This window comes from Puma concolor, chromosome C2 (assembly GCF_028749965.1).
Source record: "Puma concolor isolate L17-30 chromosome C2, mPumCon1.1.hap2, whole genome shotgun sequence".
Lineage (NCBI taxonomy): Eukaryota > Metazoa > Chordata > Mammalia > Carnivora > Felidae > Puma > Puma concolor.
Window position 1 is genome coordinate 104,865,965 of NC_141675.1, and position 26,808 is coordinate 104,892,772.

Below are 26,808 nucleotides of genomic sequence, written 5' to 3' on the forward strand. Positions count from 1 at the left end.
ATTTATTCAAATTTTAGTTCACGTGATAATAATAAAATTTCTTTTGATAGTCTCAAAATTGAATTGAAAACTTTTATGAACTTCGTATATGTAAAGACAGAGGCTACCATCTCTCTTTCTTTTGATGGATTACAGCCAAGGTTTAATTTAGTTATTCAGAACAAATCTGAAAATACTTTTTGTATGGTATTAAACATTTTTCTTCATAGTAATATAGTGCTAAATCATTTAAAACCTAATTTGAAAAGAAAATAGTGAATCAGACTCATGATTTATGCTTCTTTAATCATGAAGAAGAATTGACTTGTAGGGACATGAAAGGTTTTAGCTCTGTGCTTTAAATATGATTTGTTAAAATCACTGGATTTCAAGGGAACACTTCTTGATTGAGATACCTTATTTATCCCTCTAGCTTTTTATTGATCAATGATAAAGAAAGAGGGACACTAGGGGCACCTGGGTGGCTCAGTCGGTTAAGCATCTCACTTTGGCTCAGGTCATGATCTCACAGCTCCTGAGTTTGAGCCCTGTGTTGGGCTCTGTGCTGACAGCTCAGAGCCAGGAGCCTGCTTCGGATTCTGTGTCTCCCTGTCTCTCTGCTCCTTGCCTGCTCATGCTCTGTCTCTCTCACTCTCAAAGAGTAAGTAAACATTTTAAACAACTTAAAAAGGAAGAAAGAGGGACACTAAATACCCTTAGGAGAAACCTTGCTTAATACATAGTAATGTATAATAAATATTATATTTAGCACTTAGCTTGTTGGCCACCTATCCTATTTCCTATCTGAACCAAAGCATCAAATTAGGAAGGTTGGAAAAAAGCCCTCTGAGGAACCAAAATAAGTATAACCACCTCCATTTAAAAAAAAAAAAAAAAAAATGTATGAAGAGTCCCAACCTCACCACCACTACCACCGCCCTCACCAGTTCTCACGTATTTCCCTTGTATCCTTATTTTGCCTAGACTCCAACATGTTTAGATGCTAGGTTTCTAAGCCTCCAGAAGTTGAGGAGGAGGAGGAGTTGCTACAGGCAATCAAGCAGACAGCCAGAGGTGATCACTGGCATCTTGATAACAAGAGAGGCTGCAGGAGAACTTTAAAAGCAGACATAAGAATGCAAAAATTATAGCCATCTGGGGTCATTTGATGTAGGATCAGTCATATCCAGTTTCCTCAGAGCCCTAGAGAACGATTGTATTACAGAATTAATACAATAAAGGACATCATGAAAATATTAAATTACAGTCAGTAAATGTCAGCATTTATCAGTCTCCAGTATCCAGTCTGATGGTGGTGCCTCATTCTTATAAGAGGTAGGGGTTCGGGCTTGGTAATTGAAGATTCAAGTGCCTCCATTTGCTGTCTTCCTTCATTAGATCAGTGTTAGGATCTTCTGACCCTCCTTTTATCTCCCATTTTCACCTGGAAGTCTGTGGATCCAGTTTCTGCCCAGGCCTTCACGATCTAGGTTCTCTTGGCCAAGCTGTCATCTGAACTTATGATCTCTCTATAACTTCTGATGCAGGGTCTCCATTCCCAAGGAAACAAATTCTCATGGATGCCTGAGTCTTGAGCTTCACTCTTGGGTCTTCCGATGAGCCATATATGTTCCCTTTAGCAGACAAGGTGTTCTTTAGTCAATGATTAGAGGAAGTATTGTAGGGTATCCATGATTAGTCAAGTTTTAGAAACTACCCTACTCATAGCTTTCTTCCTTCTTCATTCCCAGTGGAATGTCTTAACTAGAGCTAACTGCCCAACCTAATTTGAACCCTTGTGAACAAAAAGATCCTATAGTACCAGATTTTTGTTACTATAGCAGAGATCAAAAGAATATATATTGCTGGTGTCAGGAAGCCCTCGTCAACATTGCTTTTTCCAGTAATGTTTAGCCCCCTTTCTTTTATAGGGCTTTCCAATAATGAGCATACACTACATATTAGAAATAGTTTTACCCCAAAGAGATTTTTTTTTAAGTTCCTTGCTCAAGATGGTAATTCATCAGATTATACCAAAAATGCAATCAGTGCTTCTACTGCATCACCTGTAACATTTTCTCTATTAAGACTTGTTAATGGGCCAGTCCCCCTCTGTTAGTATCAGGTTCATTACTTCCGATGTTGGTAGTCATGGTCTACCTGGAGTCCCCAGGGTTAATTAAGAGGTGAAGATATTTTGAAGGTATATCAAGTTTTGTATTCCACTGAACCTAGTGTGACAGAACAGCTTTGCAGCACTACATAGGTTATCCAGCAGCTCAGGCTGCAAAGGGCTTTATTTATTTAGCCTCCTTCACTGATATGTGAGGCTTTCCCTTATTCTACCTACCCCTGTAACCATTAAGACTAACCACAGCCAATTATATATACATATGTATATATAATTATGTATATATATACATTCATACATATAAAATTATGTGTATATATATACACACACACACACACATCCAATTTTATGTGTTTACATATATAAACAGATATACAGAATATAGTGTTTTTCAGATGCTTAACCATCCCATTATATTACCTGAAGGAGAGATTACTTCTTGGAACAGAATTCTGAGCAGGCTTTTAACATTGCATGTTTGATCCTTGAACTGACTTTGGTGATATGCCCACTGTTGGAGCCCAAGTTTATGTTATAGCATGGTTTAAACTGTTATCTTCAATTCTTCCATTGACAGTCTTGGGATCAGTTTTCATAAGTTTTTCTTTCCCTCAGGACCATTTATTACCTCCATAAACTAGCCTGAGATTCTCGCTAGCAGGCTATAAACTCTTTGCAGGCAGGGATTAAATCCTTTTATCTTTCTACGCCAAACACAGTACCTGGATTCTTACCTTGCATGTTGTAGGAGCTTTACAAATGGCTTATTGGTAAATTAATTAATTATAAATGAGACTTCTGGGTAGCCTGTGTCTCATTGAGCTTTTAATTGTTTCTTCAGCATTAACTAGAAAATGTAATTTCCCAAGAGGTATGTTTTATCTTAGTGTTGTTTCAGACAGGGACTGGGACTTTGTCATGATGATATAAATTTTTGATTAAATGAAAACAGCAGTTTATTTCTGTTTTTACTAATATCTCCACATAAAATACCATTTGTTAAATGGAGGTACAATTGGAAAGGAAAGGTTTTCTTAAGTTATTAACCAAGGCATGGAATAGTTTTAAAATGATTTCTACTTCATATGTAGGCCTTGCTCAGTTAATGTATCCACTTATTAGGCATTAGGAAAATGTGACTGAGGAACGAGGTTATGAAATAGATGTGCAAATATGGAAATAGAAGGAGACTGTATAGTTTGATTAAGTTAATGCCGCTCTACCAAGCCTAATGTTCTCTTTTTGCCCTTTCTTCATTTAGTAACTAGGCCATTTCCCCCCAATATATTAACTGTGGTCTAGGAGGCAGTGAAGACATTTGAGCTGCTATATTAAACCATTTTAGGATTTTGGAAGTAGGAGTTTGCAAATCATTGCTTAAGGGAACCAAATAATAACTTAGGAAGAATAAATGCAACTTACTAAAGGACCCAATATAAAGCAAGTAGTAGTTTATGCACTGGGATGCCTTAATGCAATGTTTGTAAGTGTACCCCTGTATCTTACTAACTCTTAGATTCTAGTCTGAGTCAGACAGGGCCATTGCTGACCCATTTGCCTTGGGGAAATTGAGAAAGATGTGCCCTTCCTTGAGGAAAATTTTTGAGTATGTTATGGACAACTTGAACAATCCTCTGAGTTCAGGCTTGAAGAAAGTGGGGCTGTGGATGGGTACCTTCTCCAGCCTTGTTTGGTGATTCTGGACTCCACCGACTTCACCCTCCTATAGGGAAGGGAAGACCGAGGGGAAATGAGGGATGGGGTTGAGGAGCACTGGCTCTGGGGTTTAATCAGGACTACCCAGCTTCAGATCAACCAAATGGTGGTTCCATAAAGCAATCTTATTTTTAAATCAGTGATCAGAACATCTACCTTCTATTACGAATCCTACAACACTGCTGCTGAGAGGTCATGCCCCTTTGGCCCACTCTGGTTCAGTGGGAATGGGATGCGGGGCCCCATAGCCCTGGCAAGAGTGAGCCTGTGTATATACCACACATACACCCCAAATGTCAGGGCTCACGCACACTGGCAGTGCACACATCCGCCCACCGCATCCCACCCCCATTCCCATCCGTCTACCCAGAAAAGGAGCCAGTCAGAATTGGGCCACCTAGAGCCAGGTACAGGTACTGGGGTAGGCCAGTGAGTGAGCAAGCCCCCGGCTCCTCCAAGTCTATATGCATGCTGTGGGCGCCAGGGTGGAGTTACATGATGGAGAGCTTTCCCCATGGCTTTAGGTTTCAACTGGGAGACTCCGTGTCTCTTCTGCTGTCACACGTGTCTCAGAAAAGTTCACATGTCTGCTTTGTGAATACTGTGGTAGCATTCTGCTAGTACTCAAAGTAATACAATGTTTCTATATTAAAGTGAGTACTTTAATATTTAAAACAGAATCTTGAACATTTTTCACTTAGTTTTCACATTTTACTTTAATGCTAATATTTTTTATACTTCTATTTTTTTTAAAGTAGAATGTACTTGAATAAATTCAGACTATATATTGTAAAATGTAAAAGTATATACTAGTTATCCATCCTCTGATTGTGTGGTTAGAACTATATAGCCCCCCTGAATTTCTGAACAAAAAGCAATATATGCTCCTTTTAAGACTCTGAATCTGTTCAGGACTTGCTAACATGAACTAGGAGGTAGGAGAGAGACTTTCTTATACCAACAGTGCTCTAGAGACTCAGTCGGGACTTTAAAGCCCCTAAAGACCTCAATCTCCCACCAAAATACAAATCCTGATATAAGGTTATTCTTATACTTAGTGTTAGACTGGATTGGAAAGACTTGTCTAATGAGCTTTCATTTTAAGAAATGCTTTCAGTGACATAAATTCACATTGAGAATGTAATTTCACTACGAAGTTATTTATATAATCTTTTACTTTTAAGTTTTGCATTATGAGAAATTTCAAACATACACAGAAGTGCAAAATAGTGAACTCTTATGTAACATTACCCAGCTTCAGCAGTTAATAGTTTGTCAGCCATGATTCCTCCAGAGGCCCCACTTTTTTCCTTTGCCCTTAGTAAGTATCAAAAGTATCTTAAGTAAGTTTCAGACATCATGTCCACTTACCTATACATAGTTCAGCATTTATCTCTATTTATAGGGCCTTGTTTTTAAACATAACCATCATGCTATTATAATACCTATAAAATTTGTAATAATTCCTTATATCCTCTAATACTCTTCCACATTCAGATTTCCCTGATTGTCTCAAAAACATCTTTTCATAGATTGTTCAAACTAGAATCCATATAAGGTTTATACATTGTATTTGGCTGTTTATGTCTTCGGATCTCTTTTTTTCGTATGGTAATACATTTTTTTATGTTTTCATTACATTTTCTTACAATTTATCAAGGAAGCTTACAGGAAAAGTTGCTACCAAAACTAATGTGTTAGGCTTTATCTTTGCACGTGACAGCAGGGAAGGGGCAGAGGGAGAGGAGAGAGAGAATCCCAAGCAGGCTCCTCGCTGTCAGTTCAGGAGCCAGAAGCGAGGCTCAATCATCCCATGAACCGTGAGATCATGACCTGAGTCGAAATCAAGAGTTGGTCACCTAATAGACTGAGCCACCCAGGCACCCCAGGCTTTATCTTTAAATCATTAATTTGTACATTTATGTTTTCAGATCTATACATACTTAATGCTGACATGTGAAAGCCTAGGAAAATGAAAAAAAAAAGTTTTCCTTTTGTAATTCAAAAACAGACATGAATTGATTTTATCACTCAACAGCAGAAACCAAATGCAAAAATGTGGCCCCACCCTATTTGAGTTCAAGTAGATCTATATTAAGTTACATTTTTAAACTACATTATAGTTTGACCTAACCAAAATATCACTTAAATTATGAATAAAAAATGTCTAAGTAATGGCCTCTTGGCTTCTGGGATCTTATCTTTTTTGTCTTTCAGATTTGGCGTTTATATTTCAGTATGGAAAATTCAGTGTGCCAGGGTGGCTCAGTTAGTTAAGCGCTCTGACTGTTGATTTCAGCTCAGGTCATGATCTCATGGTTCGTGGGGTCTAGCCCGGCATCTGGCTCTGTGTTCATAGTGCACGGAGCCTGCTTGGGATTTTTTCTCTCTACTTCTCTCTGCCCCTCCCCTGCTTCTGCTGCTTGCTCTCTCTCTCTCTCTTTCTCTCAGAATAAATAAACTTAAAAAAAAATTCAAACTGAGACAATGTTTTCTTATCAAATGTGTGAATGTTTGTATCTCCTTTACTGTTACCAATTAATGTACCTAAATGGCTTGTTGATTTGACAATATTCCCGTTGAGTTCACTCTGATATTTCAAAAGCATTGTTTTTTGTCAAAATGGTTGAATCCTATATTTGCTTCTTTTTGAAAATACTTATTTTGTTATTCTACCAGGTTTGAGCATTGTTTTCTTTCAACATGGATAGGAGGACAGATAAGAACTTCTGTCACTGTAATTTTAACACTTCCATACTTGATATAAATTGTGCAGTCCTGCTAAAATGCCTCAAAATTTTACCATTTCTTTTTATAAACTCTCAATCTTGTGATATCTTTCCTTTCTTAGGATATGAACGAGTCTGCCAAACAAGAAGATATTTTGGAATCCACAACAGATGCTGCGGAATGGAGTCTCGAAGTGGAACGTGTACTACCACAACTGAAAGTCACGATTAGGACTGACAATAAGGTAGAGAAGATAGAACGCAGTTTTTCAAATGGATCTTCATAAGGCAATTTCAGGGTCAAAGGCACTACTAATTATATGAACGATTTAAGCGGGTAGGATTCGGTTTCCAGTGTTTTGTCTTAACAGAGATTTAGTAAATTGTTGTTGAATGAATAAATAATATTAAAGAAGGAAAGAGAGGAATAGATCTTTAAAGTGATTTGGAACACGTCATGTTTCCCTGGGATTGAGGGGTATTTTCTTAATATACTTTGATGTATTTTCTTAGAAATCTTATTTTGTTTAGGTAAATAGTAAATGAAATTGGAATTTCATGACTGTATAGCAACTGATTATAGTTAGAAAATGGTTTTGGAGCTCTGCTGGATGGCAGAACAGAAGACATCCTGGAAGTTGCCTTACATAATCTATTCAGTACATATGATTAAAAGTCAGATAATAAGAAAATAATCAAAGCATTTGCATTAAGTTTTGGAGATTGGGCCAGATGAATGAACTGGCCCATAATCAAGTTTCTGCTTCCTTTTACGAGAACATCAGAAAAAACTATCAGGTGACTAGACAATCCTATTCTCATTAATACTATAATAATGTCTACAAAAGAGACTGGAGAGAGAGACATCTAGGTAAAGAAACTAACGAGTTTCCATCCCTAGAGGCAGGAGAAGAGCACCAGCATTACAGAACAAGGTTCTAGGGAAGCTTGTTACTCCGAAAATATGGTCCTGAATCTACCCCCAAAGATTGCTGTTTTCAGAGTGCCTTAGAAATGAATTTATTCTTAGAATGTCTGGATTTGGGCTTGTAAAACTGTGTCTTGGAGAAGGTAAGAAGTAACCTAGACTCCTAGGGCAGTCCTACAATAGGATAAAGGCAGCAAAGGTCTTGCTAGACTGAACAGCTGTGGAACAAACTTAAAGGTAAGTGGGCAAATCCTGCAGCCTGTTTACCATGTATTTTCCCAGACACTATTATGTAGCCATTATTTGACTACATTAGGGGTGAATTCTTGTTTGCATATCTCATATGTAAATATGTGTTAATACATATTGTGTTATTACAATTGTGTTATATTGTGTTAATACATATGTGTTAATACATATTTACATATGAGATATGCAAAGAAAGAATCAGATTTCTTCACTGATTCAACCTCTGCTAAAAGTTGTAATTTGCAAAAATGTAATTTTTTTGGTAAAAATGTAACTTCTAATTGTTTAGTTTTTGGTAAAAATGTAATTTCTAATTATTTTTATGAGAGCAGAACTCATAAAATTAAAAATTATTATTATTGTGATTCTAGTTAGAATGACATGTTAAAATAACTGTGTAGTTAGGAACTCTCAGGTACATCTTAATTCCATATGGAAGCCTTTAATTTATTTAACTTTCAAGCTAACTAACTCTTGACATCCAGCATCTCATTTAGAACCTAATAGGATCGATCACACAAGAGTGTTTTTTAAAGCATAGTCATTGATTTCTACATAACAGGAGTAACTGAATAAAGGAAGAATATAAATGTAACAGCTAACACATACAGTTTTGCAAAACTAAGTACAGGTTAAGTTCTACTACAAACTAATATTGTAGTAATCAGAATCCTGGGTTCTTAGAGAATCAGTGGTCTCCTGATTGGAGAAGAATTAACTAGGTGAAAGTTGGACTCTTAGTCTTGTGCCATACATTACCAGCCTTGATCTTATGAGGATATACTGTGCCAAATTAATAAAAAGTCAGATTTTACAGGCAACATTCCAAAATGTCACATAAAGTTTTGAGGGCTTTTTTCTTTATATGAATATCATTTTGAATTTAGATTTTTTTTTTTAACGTTTATTATTTATTTTTGAGACAGAGAGAGACAGAGCATGAATGGGGGAGGGGCAAAGAGAGCGAGACACAGAATCAGAAGCAGGCTCCAGGCTCCGAGCCATCAGCCCAGAGCCCGACGTGGGGCTTGAACTCACGGACCGCGAGATCGTGACCTGAGCTGAAGTCAGACGCCCAACCGACTGAGCCACCCAGGCGCCCCATGAATTTAGATTTTTAAAAAATTATTTATTTCCATTTTTTTCTGTTTGATAGCATTGGTAATTTTTTTTTTATTTTTACATTTATTTATTTATTTTGAGAGAGAGAGAGAGAGAGAGGAGAACATGTGCACATGTGTGAGCTGGAAAAGGGTGACGGCAAGGGGAGAGAATCCCAAGCAGGCTCTGTGCTGTCTGATGCAGGGCTCGATGGGCTCAATCTCAGTATTGTGGTAAAATATGCTGATCTAAAGTTACATCTGATTTTCTTTTTTCAGAATTCTTTTCTAGATCATTTGGTCTTTGTGCCTAGTATTTCACAAACTCTTCTAAGTATTTCAGAGGTATCAAATAGGAAATGCAGGTTTGGGGTCAATTTATTCAGCTTACTTAAGAAAAATGAAATTGTATGTTGATTTGAGAAAATAAAGGGTTAGTAAATAAAGAGATATTTTTCATGTCACAGAAATAAAAATAATCTGGTCACATACGAGGTTTCTCATGGGCTCACCATCCTCCTTCATCGGAAGAGTTTGACTCCAGCTTCATGGTACATCCCATTCTTCCTCCACTCCTGACTCGACCAAAACCAAACCCTCTCCTTTACTTTTGGCGAAAATAATTACCTTTCACTCGACACAGGCTATTTAGGACATTTGGAGACTTCAACTTTGTGTTTGAGGGAAAATGAGCTGTTTTCAGATCAGTGTGTTTTACCGATCATTATTAGATTAATTTTTAAGTAGCATTGAGATGTGGGAGATAACTATACAGGGCCTCCATTATTTAAATCCATTAAAAAGTTCTTTAAAATGACCTTGTGTTAGCAGTAAATAAGTCCCATATTTCTTTAGCACTGGATCAAATGTTTGTTTTGCTTTTTTTCCTCACAAGTTCAGTGCTTGTGTGCTTCTTGGCAGGTAACTAACCAAAAAAATTAATAAATAAATAATAAGTAAAGCTCCTTTTCTTTTTGTTGTTTTGATGAGATGCTCTCGTATACTGATATTTTATTTTATATTCTCTGTAATGTTGTAATTAGGTTTTATTGTAAGACGAGGTTATTATTTTTTCTGGCAGCACTCGTTACTGTTGCCAGTTTTCGAAGAATGCAAACGAATTTTAATATTAGCTTAAATTACAATTGGGAAAATTAAAATGTTGCCAAAAATGCAAATGATATGTTCCACAACTGAAGGTGAAGGACTTTTGTCATATGTTAGTTTCAATGGACTATATTAGTAGTTCCCTTTTTAGAGTTGGTTTAGAGAATGCTCCTGGTGATTCCTTCTAGAGTGTTATATACCCAGAGACCAACTCATATTGCCCCAACTTGGAATAATGTGTCTAAAGACACAGAAGTTCTGCCAAGAAAGTCAATAAAGCCAGCCAAGTCCTGGGTCATTCCATTCTAGTTAATGCCTCAGTTATGACCAAGTGAGTAAGGCTCTGGAGTCCATTCCTTAGAAGGGCAGTCTGAGGACAGCTAAACTAGAGTAGACATGAGTGCCACCTAATCAAATTGTCTACGAGTATTATTAGTATACTAAGACTGTATATCTTGTACTTTTTGTTCCTTCCCTCCTTAGTTCATTTTTCTCTTTATATCTCTTTCCCTTTCTTCTTCTGTGTTTTTATCTCTTTTTTATTGTTTTTATTATTTTATTTTTATTATTTTTTTTATTAGACCCAGGAGTGGTGACAAGTGTTACGTAAGGACTCTGGTGGAATTTAAAACTAAGAGCAAACATCTGTGACTATAATCAGACTAAATTTAAATCTGTAACTGGTCAAGAATTATCTTAAACTCTGAGTCTTTTTCAAATACACTCTTGTTTTTAATTATAAAAATAATATGGAAACAATTCAAGGGGAAAGGGGCTAGGCAGTGTGCTATGAGATAGAAGCTGTCAATTCCATGTTTAGTTTCACTATCAATTCCTGATTTACTGAGCCAAAGCTTCAGAAGCTTAGTGGAACTGTGGCAGCCACAAAGACCAGGAGAAGATGGAGCCTATCTCACACATCTTCCCTTGGCACCTTCAATTCATATTTCTACCACTTATTACATGTTCAATCCAGGGCAAGCTACTCAACCTTTCTGTCCCTCCTTTTCCTAATCTGTAAAATGGGACTAATTTTATTAGTTACCTCACAAAGCTGTTGTAAAGCACCAAGAACAGTGTCTGTGACATAATTAATGCCTAATAATAAATGTTAATTATTGTTAAATTATAGTATTGTTACTATAATATTGTGTTCTGTCACGGAGGTCTTGTATTCAGTTCCTGTATCAGTATTCAGGAAGAATTTAACAAAATTTCTGCACTAATGCTTCCATCATTTAAGGAAATATTTTAAAACATAAGCCTTATATCCTTACATGGGGATGTAATCAGTTTCATGTAAGTATCACTTTGGTAAATCTTTCCAGTTTTTTTCCCTAGTAAAGTTATATATAAAATGATAATAATAACTGACATTTACTAAGTGTTTACCATGTGCCAAGTGCAGTTCTTAACATTTCACATATATTAGCTCACTTAATCCTTTCCACTGCCTTATTAGATGCAGGTACCTTTTACCACAGGGGAGGAAACTGAAATACAGTGAAGTGAGGTTAACTTGGCTTTGCCTAGTAAGTCACAGATGTGATATTTGAACCTACCACCCAGGCTCTTACCTATTCACTTAGTGATAGTACAGCATACTGGTTAAAAGCACAAATTCTGAATCCAGGTTGCTTGAGTATGAATCCTGGCTCTAACACTTACTAGCCATTGGACCCCATGGGCAAGTTTCAACCACTCTGTGCCTCAGTTTCCTCATCTGTAAAATGGAGTTCATTATAAAACATACCTCAAAGACTTATTGAAAGGATTAAATGAATTAACCTATCTTAAGCACTTAGAATGTTGCCAGAAGACTCACTTAATATATATTGACCACTATTTCCATGTGCTCTTATGTATATAGTTGAGATTATACCTTTTATAAAACATAATAGTATATCATGGACATAACTTTAGCTGAGTGGCATGTAGCAGAGATGGGTTGGCCAAGCCCAGCAAGTTGGGGTCAGACCAGGTCTAAGATCTGGGTGGAGGAATGGCCAGATAGAGCATGCAAGAGCTAATGGTTACAATTTGGGCAAGCATAAGTAAGGACTGTGAGATCTGAGAATACAGACCAATAGCAAGAAACGGAATCTGCCAGTTAGCCATTTTATTTATTTTTTTTTTCAACGTTTATTTATTTTTGGGACAGAGAGAGACAGAGCATGAACGGGGGAGGGGCAGAGAGAGAGGGAGACACAGAATCGGAAACAGGCTCCAGGCTCTGAGCCATCAGCCCAGAGCCTGACGCGGGGCTCGAACTCCTGGACCGCGAGATCGTGACCTGGCTGAAGTCGGATGCTTAACCGACTGCGCCACCCAGGCGCCCCAGCCAGTTAGCCATTTTAAAGAAACAAGTGGTTACTGCAGGTAGAAGCACTTTGTCACATTTATTGAAGGATAATATTTTCCTTCATGACTGAAATATTTTAAAATCCATAATAGTAATTTTTAAAAAAACTTTTAAGTGAGGGGCGCCCAGGTGGCTTAGTCAGTTAAATGTCCAACTTCGACTCAGGTCATGATCTCACAGTTTGTGAGTTTGAGCCCCACATCGGGCTCTGTGTTGACAGCTCAGAGCCTGGAGCCAGCTTCAGATTCTGTCTCCCTCTCTCTCTCTGCCCCTCCCCGGCTCATGCTGTCTCTTGCTCTCAAAAATAAATTAAACGTAAAAATAATTAAAAACCTTTTAAGTGAGTCAGTTGACAGTTGCCGAGTGGAGTAATAACAGTAGTTGAAGATGAGAATTCTTCATGTCCCATAATTTCTGGGGATTTAGAAGATGTGGTTGCAGATTCATATAAATTTCACTTTCTGTATTTTTTTTATTAATTTTGAATCATTCAGTATTTAATGCTGTTTCTTGAAGACAATCCACCTATCATTTTTAGTTTTCTTGTTACTATGGAAAAACAAGCCCATGTTTAACTGCGTGGAAATAAACAGAGACCATGTAAATTAGGACAAAGACTGTTTATGCAGAGCTTGCTATGGCCAGGGAGTTAGCCACCATTGCCTGCATTTGGCAGAGACTTAAAGGCGGGCAGGAGAAGGTAAAAGATACATAGTGGGAGAAAGCAAAGGCTTCAGAAATGTTCAGATATGACTGGAGATTTGGAGGCAGAACTAACTAGAAGCAGGGCCTCCTCGGTGACCGGGTGGGGGAAGATATGTGACTTTGTCTGGTTGGTCCTGCATTGGAAGACAGGGGCTTGGGGAGAAACATTCAGGAAGCTGGAAGCCGCTAAGTCTGCCATGGGGTTACTTCACAAGGAGGTTATGGTTTGACTTCCTGGACTAGTTGCTGCAGATTGTGGGTCAGAATTCTCTTTTGTGTGATGATCTGGCCTTTGTCTGTTGTTTATTTGTACTTTCAGTCTCTCAGTGCCATCCATTGAACTGAGGGAAAGTGGCTTCTTTAATGATCAGTCTTATCAGTCTTTATCAGAAGGACTTTTTTCAAGGGTTTTTACCATAATAGAAACAAAGTAAACATTAATAATATTTATTCCCGTTCCCCAGAAATCAGGAAGAGCAGAAAGTGTGAAATCAGTTTTCAACTAAACCTTACATAGGCCCTTTTCTTCAATTATACAGTATTTATTCCTAAACAATTATGTATTATAATGATTTAATATGAGGTATTTAATGCAATGAACAAATGTTCTATCATGCTTTAATGCCCTGTGGATATTGTAATTAAAATTTTGATTAATGACTTAAATTGATTTTTTTCCAAATTATAATTAAATGTTTCCTGCTTTGTTGTTTTAAAAGATAGTTGGCTAAGTACCTCCTTCATTCCTCCAAAATGTCTCCTACTCATTATGTAAATCTTCAGGTTCATTACAAGAATTTAGATAAAGAGATTATATATTTTTTGAAAGGCTTTGGAAGTACTACAGCATGTGTTTCTAATTATTTCAAGCGTTTGATTCATTCACTGAACTGCTTTTTTACATCCTTACCTGCTTTTCAGTGTCTGACTTTCTCAGGGTGCAGTTGTAAAAAAACAAAACAAAACAAAACAAAACCTTAAACTTTAAATTTCAGCTCCAAACAATTGGATTTTCTTTTAACGTAAATAAACCATAAGGTGTTGCCTTGGGTAATTCACAGCAAGAAACCTTTCGGGAAGAGTCATTGTGCTAAGGTTGGAATCGTTGCAATAGTCTTGAGCCCTTGGGCTGTCCAGTCACTGTGAGAGCTAAAACCTAAGAGGGAGGAGAGAGGCCTTTATTAATCAGCGGCTGGAATTCCATTTAAATGAACCTGGAGGGACTACAGAATTATTGTATTAGATCCGAGTCTCTTCAAATTGGGAGCCAAGTCCTGCAGAAAATGTACAATAGTAGGCTTTCTCTTTTTTTACCGTTATAGAGGAATCTGTGTCTGGAAGCAAGAGAAGAGGGGTATTTTTCTCATTCCAGAGTAGTGGAGAAGAGTAACTTGCTTTGACCTTCTGCCATTGCTGTGTTTGGATAGAGTATAAGAAGAATGTTAATAAAATTGAGCTTTCTAATATTTCTGACCTGCAGGGATTTATGAATTGTAATAGTTTGGAAATAAAGAGCATTTCTTAAGACTTGTACTCTAGTTGCTGGATAAGGCTATATTATATTGATAGGGTTCTTGGATCCATGAGCAAACAGGTAGAATATATTCTGTGGGCTGGGATACAAGAATACATTTTATGTATATATTAGTCATTAAAATGAGATTCTGCCTGTTATTTGAATAACAGAGAAATTTACAATATTCAAAGATTTTCTGGTAGACAGACCTTTTGTTGAAAAATATTCACATAATTTAAAAAAAATAAGGCACCAAATAAAAAAAAAAAATCAGCTCTTACATTTACCAGTAACAAATGTAAATACAGGTGGCAATAAGTTGGTCTCCATGAGGCTCCATGCAGGAGTAATAGCTCCAATTACTGTCACAAATGTTTGTAATTGTATCTATTGCTGCCAGACAATAAATGCTTTTTAATATAGTAAGGCCATAAATGTACATGCTGCTGTTGTTTAAACAAAATACAATTTTCAGCAAATTTATCCTTGAAACACCTGCTATAATCAAAAAGAGGTGAATGCTATCAAAATAAACTGCCTAAATTAACTAGACACATACATTTTTAGAGCAGCCTGCATGATTACTCAACTGCCACGTTTGTCTGAGAGAATGAGGGGAAATATTCACTGATGGACTTTTACAGGCAAGCTTTCTTTAAAGGAGACTACAAAAAAACAGAATATTGCTTTGGATTTTTGTGTTATTTTTAAAACATGGTGTTATTTTGTTATAGTTGTTTTCTCCATTTCTTTTTTTTTTTTCTTTTCCTTAAGCTGATAAAACTGGGGGTTTTTTTGTGTTTTTTTTTTTTTTTTCCTTTTTAGCATATGGGTCACAGACAGATATCAGGGTTGTGGAAAAGAATACTGTGCTTAAAATTATATACGTAAAACTACTGCAAAGGGGTGGAGAAAAAGCCAGCCATCCTCAAGCAACTGGAAAAGATTTTTAGCTGCTTCTGTCATGGTCTTGTTGAACATTCAGGATACTCTGCTTAAAGATAGTTGATGATGCTTTCCTTCCTATTTATCCTGAGTGTGATAAATGCTTCAACTGGATCAGGGGAAAGGCTTCATTTATCACAAGTTGAAATAGGAGAACAAGTGTTTTTGCTTTAGAGATTACCATCAGCTCTAACTAAGGAGCATTGACAGTGGTAGCAGATTTTAAGGAAATAAGCAATAAAGACTGCATGTTATGTAAACAATGCAGAGGAAAGTTACTAATGCCTCACAGCAGATATACCTCAAATAGACATTTGTGATTGAGAGCAATGAATTAATACATATTGATTATAATTAAAATTTCTAGACTGCCTAAATATTTCATTATTGCAAAGTATGATTTAATGTTTCCTTTAAATTACTTAACGTAGAATATAAATTGAAACAGAAACCATTTGTCAAATGGACCTCCCTATGAAATGCAATTTTTAATTGGTTTGATTCATTTTTCCAATCAATGATATTGGAGGAGTTCTCACTATCACTGTTTTATTATTAAATTTCTTAATATTTGGACACATTTTGCTCCCATAGTCTTTATCCCATTACATTTGATTCTGTTTTCCTTATGCCAAGGCAATCTTTTATGTTTCTTGGTTCTTCAGATATGCAGATGGCTCTATTTATTTTTCAGGTTTTTTGTTTTGTTTTTTGAGTATAATAAGGGATCAAAGTTTTGATTAGTAGATTCCTGAAGTTGAGAGCAACTGTCAAGGTTATCTCTTCTGCCTATCCATTGTGGTTACTCGCAATGAAATAATTACATTCTGATTTGGCCTAAGAGTATTCGTGTATTCTCAGAAGGGCCCCATTCACTCCCACTCTGCCTTGCCAGATCTCTTCTCTGGCTTCTAACTCCTTCTAAAGTCTGGAAACCCTCACTGAGGAGATTTTTATGGCCATATAAAAGGGATGCGGATGGAATAAGCATGAAAAGTAAGTCAGAGTCAACATATGAAAACACTTTAGTAACAGATGGTAGTCAGTAAAGATAATAATCTCTGAGCACACATTAGAAAGGCAGTTATTTAACTAACAAGGTATTTTATTTAGAGATTATAGATCTCCAGTTTCAGTTCAATTACAGGCAGGTGTGAGAATACTAGTGACTGTTATGATAGCCTTTACTTACCCTCTATTTTTCTCTACAACAGGAGGAATATCTGGAAAGCAGGAACTTAACTGAGGAAACACGTATTTCCAGCAATAGTGGAAAAATAGTCTACTCCCTGCAACAAATATACACATACGACATACCATACATACATACTCCCCTCCTCTTAAGTCGTATGTTTAGTTCTTTGAACACTTATAAAGAAAATTCATGTTTTCATATTAAAAGGGTATACCACAGAAAACTAAGCTGCTGGCAATTAAAAAAACATGTCACATTTAAAAATTCAGGAAAGCTACATTTTGTAATTATCTCACAACATGATGGGCATTTTTCATTAAGAAAGTAATTCAATCTCAGGGCACCTGGGTGGCTCAGGCGGTTAAGCATCCAGCGTTGGCTCAGGTCATGATCTCACAGTTGGAGAGTTCAAGCCCTGCATCGGGCTATCAGTGCAGAGCCGGCTTTGATCCTCTGTCCCCTTCTCTCTCTGCCCCTCCCCAGCTCGTGTTCGCTTGCTCTCTCTCTGTCTCTCTCAAAAATAAACATTTTTTTAAAATTTAAACAAGGTAATTCAATCTCATGAAAAAAATATTTAATGGACAATCTCACGCTTTCCCTCTCTCTCACACACACACAAATATGTGCACAAATGTGAGCTGTGGTGAAGCTGAAAAATTAATAATTAGAACAAGAAATAGAGACTGCAAACTTGCTTGTGCAAAGTGACAAAAAAGAATTTAGTTAATGCTCTGTTGTTAGGGAAGGGAGTGTTCTGGGTGGAGGATGGAGATCCACTGGTCACATTCCTGCTTTGAAAGCATGATGAGTTACCAGCCCACCCCAGCAACATTTACTACAGTGAATTTAGGCATATGCAGCCACCACTGTCAAGCCTTTTTCACATCACGTGACTCCCTGCCATCACATTCCCAAAGAATTTGGTCATTGGCCACGGATGGGCTATTAAACATGCCACAGGAACATCATTACTCCACATTGAAATCTTGAGAGCAATCACTTTTGGACTGCCACTCAGACTTGGCCCTACCTCTCTCTACCTCTGCAGCTACAGTTATAACATCAGTAACCGAGTCTCCCTGTGGTGGAGACAGAGGTAAAATGTCCAGATCCCCTTATAAGCAGGGACTTGCTGCCCAACCACAGAGAGTGTGGTCAGCAGTCATCCTGTAGCTGTCCACTCCTTTGATGGCAGAGAGCTGCCTAGCCCAGGTCACGCCTTTCCAGAGTATCCCACACCTGGGCTTCTGTGAATTGTTTATAATATTACACATAATACTGCTTTGAAAATTCTTGTACGATGTCATTTGGTAAACATATGTACACATTTCCAGTAGAAATTTCACTACGAGTGGAATTGCTAGGTCACAGTGTATATACATGCCAAATAGGGTTTGAAAGTGGTTATTACAAATTTGTATTCCTCCCAGCAGTGTGTGAGAGTTCCAGTTGCTCCACATCTTTATGAGAATTCACTACAGAGTTTATTTTTGTCATAGTAGATACGTTGTGGGCTCGTTGTCCTTTTAATTTGCATTTCCCTGATGACTACCAAAGTTGAGCCCTTTCCATATGTTTTTTTGGCATTTGGATATCCTCTTTTGTCTTTTGCTATTGGGTTATCTGCTTTTTGATTTATGGAAATTATTTTTATACTCTGGGTATGAATCCTTTGTCAGACATAATGTATTGCAAATATGTGCTCTTTAGCTTTCCTTTTCATTCTTATTGGTGTATGATGATAAACAGTGGCCTAATTTGAATATACTCAAAATGATCTTTTTTTGGAAGAAGGGAGTGTGGCTAATACTTATGTTCTATTTAAGAATCTTTGCTTACCCCAGTGCTATGAAGGTATTCTGTGTTTTCTTTTTGAAGCTTTATTGTCTTACATTTTGCATTGAGATCTGCAATTCACCTAGCATTGATTCTTATGTATGGTGTGAGGCAGAACTCAAGATGTATTTGTTTTTCATATATATATATATATATATATATATATATATATATATATATATATTCAGCTGACCCAGTTTACTGAAAAGGTTATCTTTTCCCCAGTGCACTGCTTTGTCATAAAAAGTGAGCATGTATGTGTAGGTCTGTATTTGGACACTGTTTTATGTGTTGTTCTTTCATACTACTGAAAATAGTGTCTTTTAGATTTTATTTTCTGTCTGTTGCTGGTATATAAACATAGAATTCTGTGTGTGTGTGTGTGTGTGTGTATACATCTCCAGCAAACATGCTAAAATCACTTATTCATTCTAACAATAGTCCTATAGGCTGTTTTGCATTTTCAGTGTATATAATTATATCATCTACAATTAACATCAATCTTCTTTCTTTTTTTTTTTTTTTAACGTTTGTTTTTGAGACATAGAGAGACAGAGCATGAACGGGGAAGGGTCAGAGAGAGAGAGGGAGCCACAGAATCTGAAACAGGCTCCACGTTCTGAGCTGTCAGCACAGAGCCCGACGCGGGGCTTGAACTCACAAACCGCAAGTTCATGACCTGAGCCGAAGTCGGACGCTTAACCGACTGAGCCACCCAGGCGCCCCTGTTATTTCTTTCTTTACAGGCCTTATCCCTTTTATTTCTTTTATCTTGTCTGATATAATATTAGATATAAGTGCTATTAGCAGAGAGAAAGCTTTCAAAATTTACATTTGACCATTAAGTATGATGTTAACTTTGACTTTTATAACTATCCTTTACTGGGTTGAGTTTGCTGAGAGTTATTATTATGTATGGATGATCAATTTTTTCAAATGATTTTTTTCTTCATTTATGAAGATGATCATAGGATTTATTTCTTTTTTTTCCTCTTTTGTTATGGTGGATTATACTGATTGAGTTTTGAGTATTAAACTAACCTTGCATTTTGGATTAAATGCAAATTAATCATGATGTATTATCCTTTTTATATATTACTGGATTTGATTTGCTGGCATTTTGTTGAGAATTTTTATATCTATGTTTACAAAAGATACTGATCTGTAATTTTTCGTCTGTTTTAGGTGTCTTTGTCAGGTTTTAGTGTCATGCTATGCAGGCCTCATAAAACAAGTTGGCAGTTGCTTTCCTTTTTTTTTTTTTTTTTCCCTGTTCTCTGGTATTTGTATAAAGTTGTTGCTATTCCTTAAATGTCTGAGAAAAATCACTGATGAAGCTGTCTGGGTCTGAGTATTTCTTTGTGAGAAAGTTTTCAGTTGCATATGTTTACCCTAAAACCATTTTAAACTCATTTTTTCACTATACAGTTGATATATAAATACATTCTTGGGAATATTCAAATATTACAGATAAAACTAAAGTCTCCTTTAACCATTACCCCCTTAAAATTTTTAGTTCTACTTTACTGCATTTCCTCAGGGAAATGATAAGGACTGATATAGTGTCTTTGCAAGATTTGCCTGTGAGCTACTTTAAAGTAGCTCCATCTCAATTTCCTCATCTTACTAGAGTTTTTAAGAGAGTTACATGTGATGATGTAGTGCCTGACACATACTAGACATTATTTGAATGTTAACCTTGAAGCTATTATTAGACGTAAAAAAGATCTCAGACTGGATATGACTATTGGGGAACTACTACTCTATCCCCAAGGAAGGAAATAGAAAAAGGCTTCTAAGTAGCCAAAATAGAAATCACATAAAACTATGTATTTTATTTATAGGAGAGTCTGATAAATCTTTCTTTGGACCTTACGTATAGTTTGTTTCAGAGATTATTCTAACAAGGTTGGTTAAACAGATTGTTCATCCACAGCAGATTAGAAGCAGGAAATCTCCTGTAGCATCCATGCTGTAGCAAAACAACCAAGCTAAGAAACATTAATTTTTATGTGCAGACTTGAATTGAAAGTTGTCAGTTGCTTGTGCTCCTTATTGAAATTGGGTGACAAAGCAAGGAAATGAAAGAAGTAGCTCAGTGTAATGGAAAATCTGTAAGTGAGAGAAAGGACATTTGGTTTCCTATTCATTTTGTAATTGACATGGTAAAAATCATACAACATCAATTTGTTACCCAATCTGTGAAATGGAGGTACAGGATTTCTTCCCCAGAGTGATCTCGAAAATCCACAGAGAAAATGAATTCAGAGTTGAAACAGAGGCCTAATGAGAAAAATGCGGTGAGGCATCTTAAATGGAGGGAGCCCAAAGTGTCTGTGCGTATATGCAAAAGCCCATAGAAACCCTCGTAACTATTTTTATATTTACTAGAACAAAAGTGAAAAACAGAACATTCCATTAGTAATTATTCATAACAGAATTGGGGAAGAACCAGTGAGAATGGAAGGAAAAGGTAGGGTAGATTGCAGAAGTAATGTTTTTGTGATGGAGAGCGATTCAGAATACATGAGAATCCTGACACCCCGCTCCTGCTCTTGGGGGCCGCAGCCATGGTGCCACTAGAGCCGGGACCTTGAGCCTCAGCTGTGCTGGAGCAAGGACTTCTGAGCCCAGGAAAAGACATCAAAGGTGCCTGCCTCAGCTTTTTTGTGTCAAAGAGTCCTTTGGCACTCTGCCTCTCCACACATAAAGAAGTTCAAACTTGGGGAAGAAACGGAGTTTGACATTTCACAAGTTGTAAATTAGTGAAATGTATACACAGATAAAAGTTGCATTTGCCATCCCTAGCTGGTGGTTCAGTCTCTATCTCAGCAGCCATTTCAGAGAGGAGCTTTACGCATTGAGTTGGAGACCCAGACAAAGAAACAAAGAGTCTGGGTATATGCAAAGGAAATCATTCAGGTGCTGTTGAAGTAAAACCCAGAGATCTATATAGTCTTGCCAGTCACCTTTGTGGCTGCAACCAGATCTCCTACATTTTGATTTTATGGTATCCTGTGACTCGCCATCTGCAAGGATGTCATCGTAATTCTCCAGGCTTTGAAAAAGGGAGATGCATAATTTGTCACTAAAGAATTTGTAGTGGGGAGGGGGTTATGGTTACCACAGTACCTTTGTGTCTCCCTCACAAGTGACAGAAGTATACGAGATTTTATGTGAAGGGATTTTAAAAAATAGAAAGTCTAAAGAAATTATATGTTGCAGCATTATTAGTTTTCTCATTTCCTCAGAGAGGGTAAATGTGCTGGATTAGTGAAAAGCTCAACTTCAATAGAAAGGAGAAACGAGCTTAATAACACACTTAGAGCGCTTCGGAACCGGTGACCAGTAAACTCCAGCAGCCCAGGTGGTCCCACTTGATATATAACAAAAAGAGCTACTGGTTTGCCTTAGGTACTCTTCTGTAGTTCATTTTATCACAAAGAAAAGCAGTATATCGTGATGAAATTTGAAGTGGGGTTCGTGAGCACATGGCTAAGAATTCTTGAGATGTTTTTGTTGCAAAAAGGTGATTTTATAGCACGGGAACTGGACCCATGGGCAGAAAACTGCACCGGGATTGTGAAGAGTGACTGAATACATACTTTTAAGTTTGTGGAGGGAGGGGGATAGAGATAACAACATACTTTTCTGAGGAATCTCTATATGCTGAAAGCAGGGCTTTACTGGACCCTGGAGATGCAGCTATGGTAAGATAAGGTTGCTTTTAGTTTTTAATGAAATGTAAACACTAAGGCATTAAGGCAGCCATAAACTCCTTGAGGAATGTTACACGCCGCATGTCTCTGGTATCTATCTGGGATGCAAGCTGTAGGAGATTTAATTTAAACTACGTTTTTCTTGCCTTTGTTTCCCTCATCACATGGTATGTGGAAATTCACTGGTTTGGGAGTGCTTTCCATTTTCCAGACATGAAACTTTGGAAAGGTTATTTAACTTACCTGATTCTTGGTTTTCCTCCTATACAAATGTATATATAGTCAGTTTTTCTGTATCAAATGACAGTGTATCAAACCAAATGACAGTGGTTTACGGTAATAATAATACATTTACGCTCACTCAAGATGCACGTCTGCTCACGTGTGACTCCGCTGTGGGTCTACTCCTGCTGTGTTCCGTGTTTCTTATTCCCAGACCCAGGCTGGAAAGCATAACCCCTCTGTGGGGTGTGTCTATTATCATGGCTGAAAGAAAGGGTAAGAGAGCTGATGGATGCCTCTTCCAGCATCTGCACAGTCCTGGCATAGGCCATGTCCACCACTGTTGCACTGGCCAATGAGAATCACACGGCTAAGGTCAGCATCAGTGGAGCAGGGTGGTATACAACCAGCCAGCAAATCACAGAACGCTCTTACAGGGAAGCAGAGAAGTGAAAAAGAAGGGATGAGAAATCTACTCAGCACTCCAAACCTGTGTGAGTCTCAAATAAGGAAAGGCATATACCAGTGCACTGTGACCTAATGGATGCACTACCAGTGTAAGAATTGCTATCATTTTGAACGGTTTCTTTTACTGTTTTATTTTGAGGATCAAGTCCTTACATACCATTTAAAACCCATCAGGTCTTCATTCTTACCACAAGCCTTTGTAAACTTTCTAACCATCACAGTTGTAGTTTTTTTTAAAGCTACATATTTGTCTTTTTATATTTGTGATTTTAAAATGTTACAAGTATAATCACTTATATTTTCTGCTATCTTAAACCCCTTTCAAGACCTTCTTGGATATCCAGGAGGTTTTTGACTTTATTTTTCCCTGATGATTAAAAATTGTCTTGTAGGAAATTTGGAAAACTTTGGAAGGATAAAGAAAAAATCATAAACATCAATGTTCATATTCCTGGCCTAACACACACACATACAAATATACACAAATATTAATTTTTACTAAATTGGACACCTAACAGTGTATTCTGTGGGGAATGTTTTTCCACTTTACTATATGTAGCTAGCATGCATTTTTGCTGAGTAAATTTTTTTGAAAACATGAACTTAACATTTCGGTATACAGTAATATATAATTACGAAGCCCAATAATATATCAAACATTCATGAACCCACTACTCAGTTTGAGCACTAGACCGTTACAACGCCCTTGAAGCACCTGTGTTCCTCTGCTGCTGCCCTTTCCCTCCCATGGGTAACCACTGTCCTCAAGCTTGTGTCTTGTGTATTGTCATTAGCTGCTGCTTCCTCTTCCTCTTCTTCTTCCTCTTCCTTTTTTAAGTGTTTTCACGTAAGTGTACATCTGCACACAGTGTATCACTGAACTTTGCTTCATGTTGAGCTTTATAAAAATGATATCATATGGCATGATTTTTCCTTTACAAAAATTACAAAATTAGTTTAAATTGTCTTCTGCTGGCAAATATGTAGAAAGTTAAAAATTTAGGGAGCTGTTTTACAAAGAACTTACATATCCATCTTTGTGTGCATCCCCAGTTATTTCTTTGAGAATAATTTCTAGAGGTGAAGTTGCTGGGTTAAAAGGTTAGAACATTTGTAAGGCTTTTTTTATGACTGAACATCAGGAAATGTGTCCATCTAGATTTTAATAAAACAAACATTCACATTGTGTGGCAGATAATGATAAATCATTACTAGCTTCCCACTTTAAGAGGCAGTAAGAATACACAAATGCCCCCAGTGACTTATCATATTAAAAAGTCCATTTTGACTCCCCGAAATCTACTCTGTTCTTATCACACTGTGATATTACCATTCTCTTAGTTCCTAAGGCTGGAAGCCTTTAAGACACCTTCTGGCTACTACCCCACCCCCACTTTAGCCACCACACACTTGCCCTGAGTCCTCAGTTCCTGCTAGTTCTGTCTCTACCACGTCCCTTGAATTCATCCCTCCCCTTTCATTCTTACAGGCACTGCTTTACCGCAAACCTTGCTAACCTGTCACGTGGACCATTACATGGCCTCTTAACTGGTTGCCTTCTTGCCTTCAGTCTCTTGCCTGTCTAATCAGTCCTTCCCTCTGTTATTTTTTTTCTCAAAACACAAACCTGTCTTTAAAACTGAGACCAAAAATCTTTAATATAACTCTTCATTATCCACATGATAAAACCCACACTCCTCAGTTAAAGCCCTCGATCTAACTTAACCTGCTCTCCAGCTTTGCTTCCTCATGATTCATCCTCCCCACCCCACACCACCCCACCCCAAGAACTTTGTGTTTTATACTCTAGCCAGTGTGGGCTGCTTATTCCCTATTTATTTTCCTGTTTTTTCTTGTTACTCCCTCAACTTAAAATACCCTTTCTCTCCCACCCCTTTCCAGCCTTTTGAAATGCTACCCATGCTTCAAGGTTCCACTGAAATGCCAGCTCCTCCATGGAGTTAACATCAGTGTAAATCATCGTAGTTCTCCATACATGACCAGGCATGTTTGTTTCTCTCGAAATACTTTGTCAGAACAGGACATTTGCTGGGTAAAAAAAGAATGCTGAGTAGAAAAAGCAGAACACAAACTATATGAAACACATCAATTATAAATAATATTATATATGTAAGTATATGTAGGTAGATAATGTGTTTATACATATACATACGTGTCTACCAGGACTGTAGGAATACTTAAGCTTGGCATTTATTAAGCTTACGGATTTTTTTTTTTGGAATCAGGCAGGATGAGTACTTTTTAAGAAAAATTACTAATATAATTTTAACTTCTTAGGTTCATTTTCTTTCATAAGGATGCTTGCTTGGGCTTAAACAGGTTTCCATTTTGAGGCTGAACCATCTTTGGTCCAGTGCAGCAGGCCAGGCAGTGTCGTCTCCTCCCTGTTCCACTGTTGACTGGCTGAGTTGGAGAGGCCTGTTTCCTTGCCAAATCTGTCTAGTCATAGTCACGGGTGATGAACAGTCCCCTCAACTGTAAAATGAAAACGCTGCACCAGATGACTGTTAAATGGATGAGTAGATGATCTTTAAGGTCCTTTCCGGCTCTCATAGTCTGAGATATTTTTTGCTCATGAGATAGAAAAATGCTTAAGGACAAAAGAAAGTGCTGATTTGTTCTCCACTGTAGCACCCTCACTGGTGTCAAGTAGCCAGTTGCTCCTTTGATTAACTCTGAGCTGCCAAAATGTGTTGTGTGGGAATTAATGCATTTGGCTTCTGATCCAGGTGCACCACTACCTGTGGGGCCTTGGGTGTGCCCCCTTCTGTCACTGGGCCTGTTAGTGCTTATCTGTGAAATGATGAAGGTGACACTAGATGCTCTTTGAGGTTTTCTAATAGTTTGTAATTTTATAATAGGTATGTGTGAAGTATCCAAAGGTTGTTTTACCCTATAGTCACTAGCCCATGTTTCAAAGTTAAGGAATCAGTAGAACAGGACAATTCACAATAAAATTTTCTCTTCACAAAATAGTGTAGATAGCAAAGTGGAGTATCAGGGTATGCAAACAGATATGTGTAATTGAGGAATCTCCTGGTTCCATCACTTCAGCTTATACCATAGTATTTTTTCTCATCATGGGTGTTTCTCCAGTCTTAAAATTATTACCTTTAGTAATGTAAACAAAAAAATTTTGAAGATATCTTGTAATTAAAATACTGGCATAGATTTTAACACACTAATTTGGGTCAGCCTAGTAGTACTCCGATCTATCTCAAAATATATGAACTCTAATAATCATTATAGATTTCCTTTTTTAAGAAAGAAAAGTCTTCCTGAAGAGGGCCCCCGCTTAATTTTCAGGGGACAAACTAATCCTTGATATATGATACTTGATTCCAGAGTTGCTTCTGGCAGTTGTTACTATTTAAACAAGTATTTCTTTTCTAGTAATTAGATTTTTTTTTTTCATTTTGATGGGTAGTCATAAATATTAACCACCAGCAGTGCAGGAATAATTTATATTCAAATTGTCAGACATCACTCTGTGAACACACAAAATAATTTACATTTATTTAGAGCCTTTTATCCTAAAGTGCTCTACACATATTCCTTTATAATCAGATTGCAAGCTATATATAGGACACTGCTACCTGAAATAGGGCAACAACCAAAGTAATTAAAATAAAGGATATGATGACAAAAAAAGTAGAGGAAAGAAGGAAATATATATTTTACTTGTTTTTATATGCTTTTGTGCCCATAGGATTGGAGAATTCATGTTGACCAAATGCACCAACATAAAAGTGGAATTGAATCTGCTCTAAAGGAGACCAAGGTATGTGAATTACTTCAGGTGAATCAATGTACTTTACTCATCTGTTGAACACTTACTAAAGGAAAACGTGAAAGGAAAAAAAGACAATCCTTGCCTTAG

The 26,808-nt window shown here is 37.1% G+C and overlaps 1 protein-coding gene across 1 annotated transcript in view; it reads left to right on the plus strand.

Moving 5' to 3' along the window:
• The window catches only part of IFT57 (intraflagellar transport 57), a 54,053-nt gene that overhangs the window by 20,981 nt on the left and 6,264 nt on the right, over positions 1-26,808 (plus strand). The window contains exons 6-7 of the mRNA XM_025913405.2: positions 6,678-6,800; positions 26,638-26,709. Of these exons, the coding sequence (XP_025769190.2) occupies positions 6,678-6,800; positions 26,638-26,709 (195 nt within the window). The remainder of the gene's footprint in view (positions 1-6,677; positions 6,801-26,637; positions 26,710-26,808) is intronic.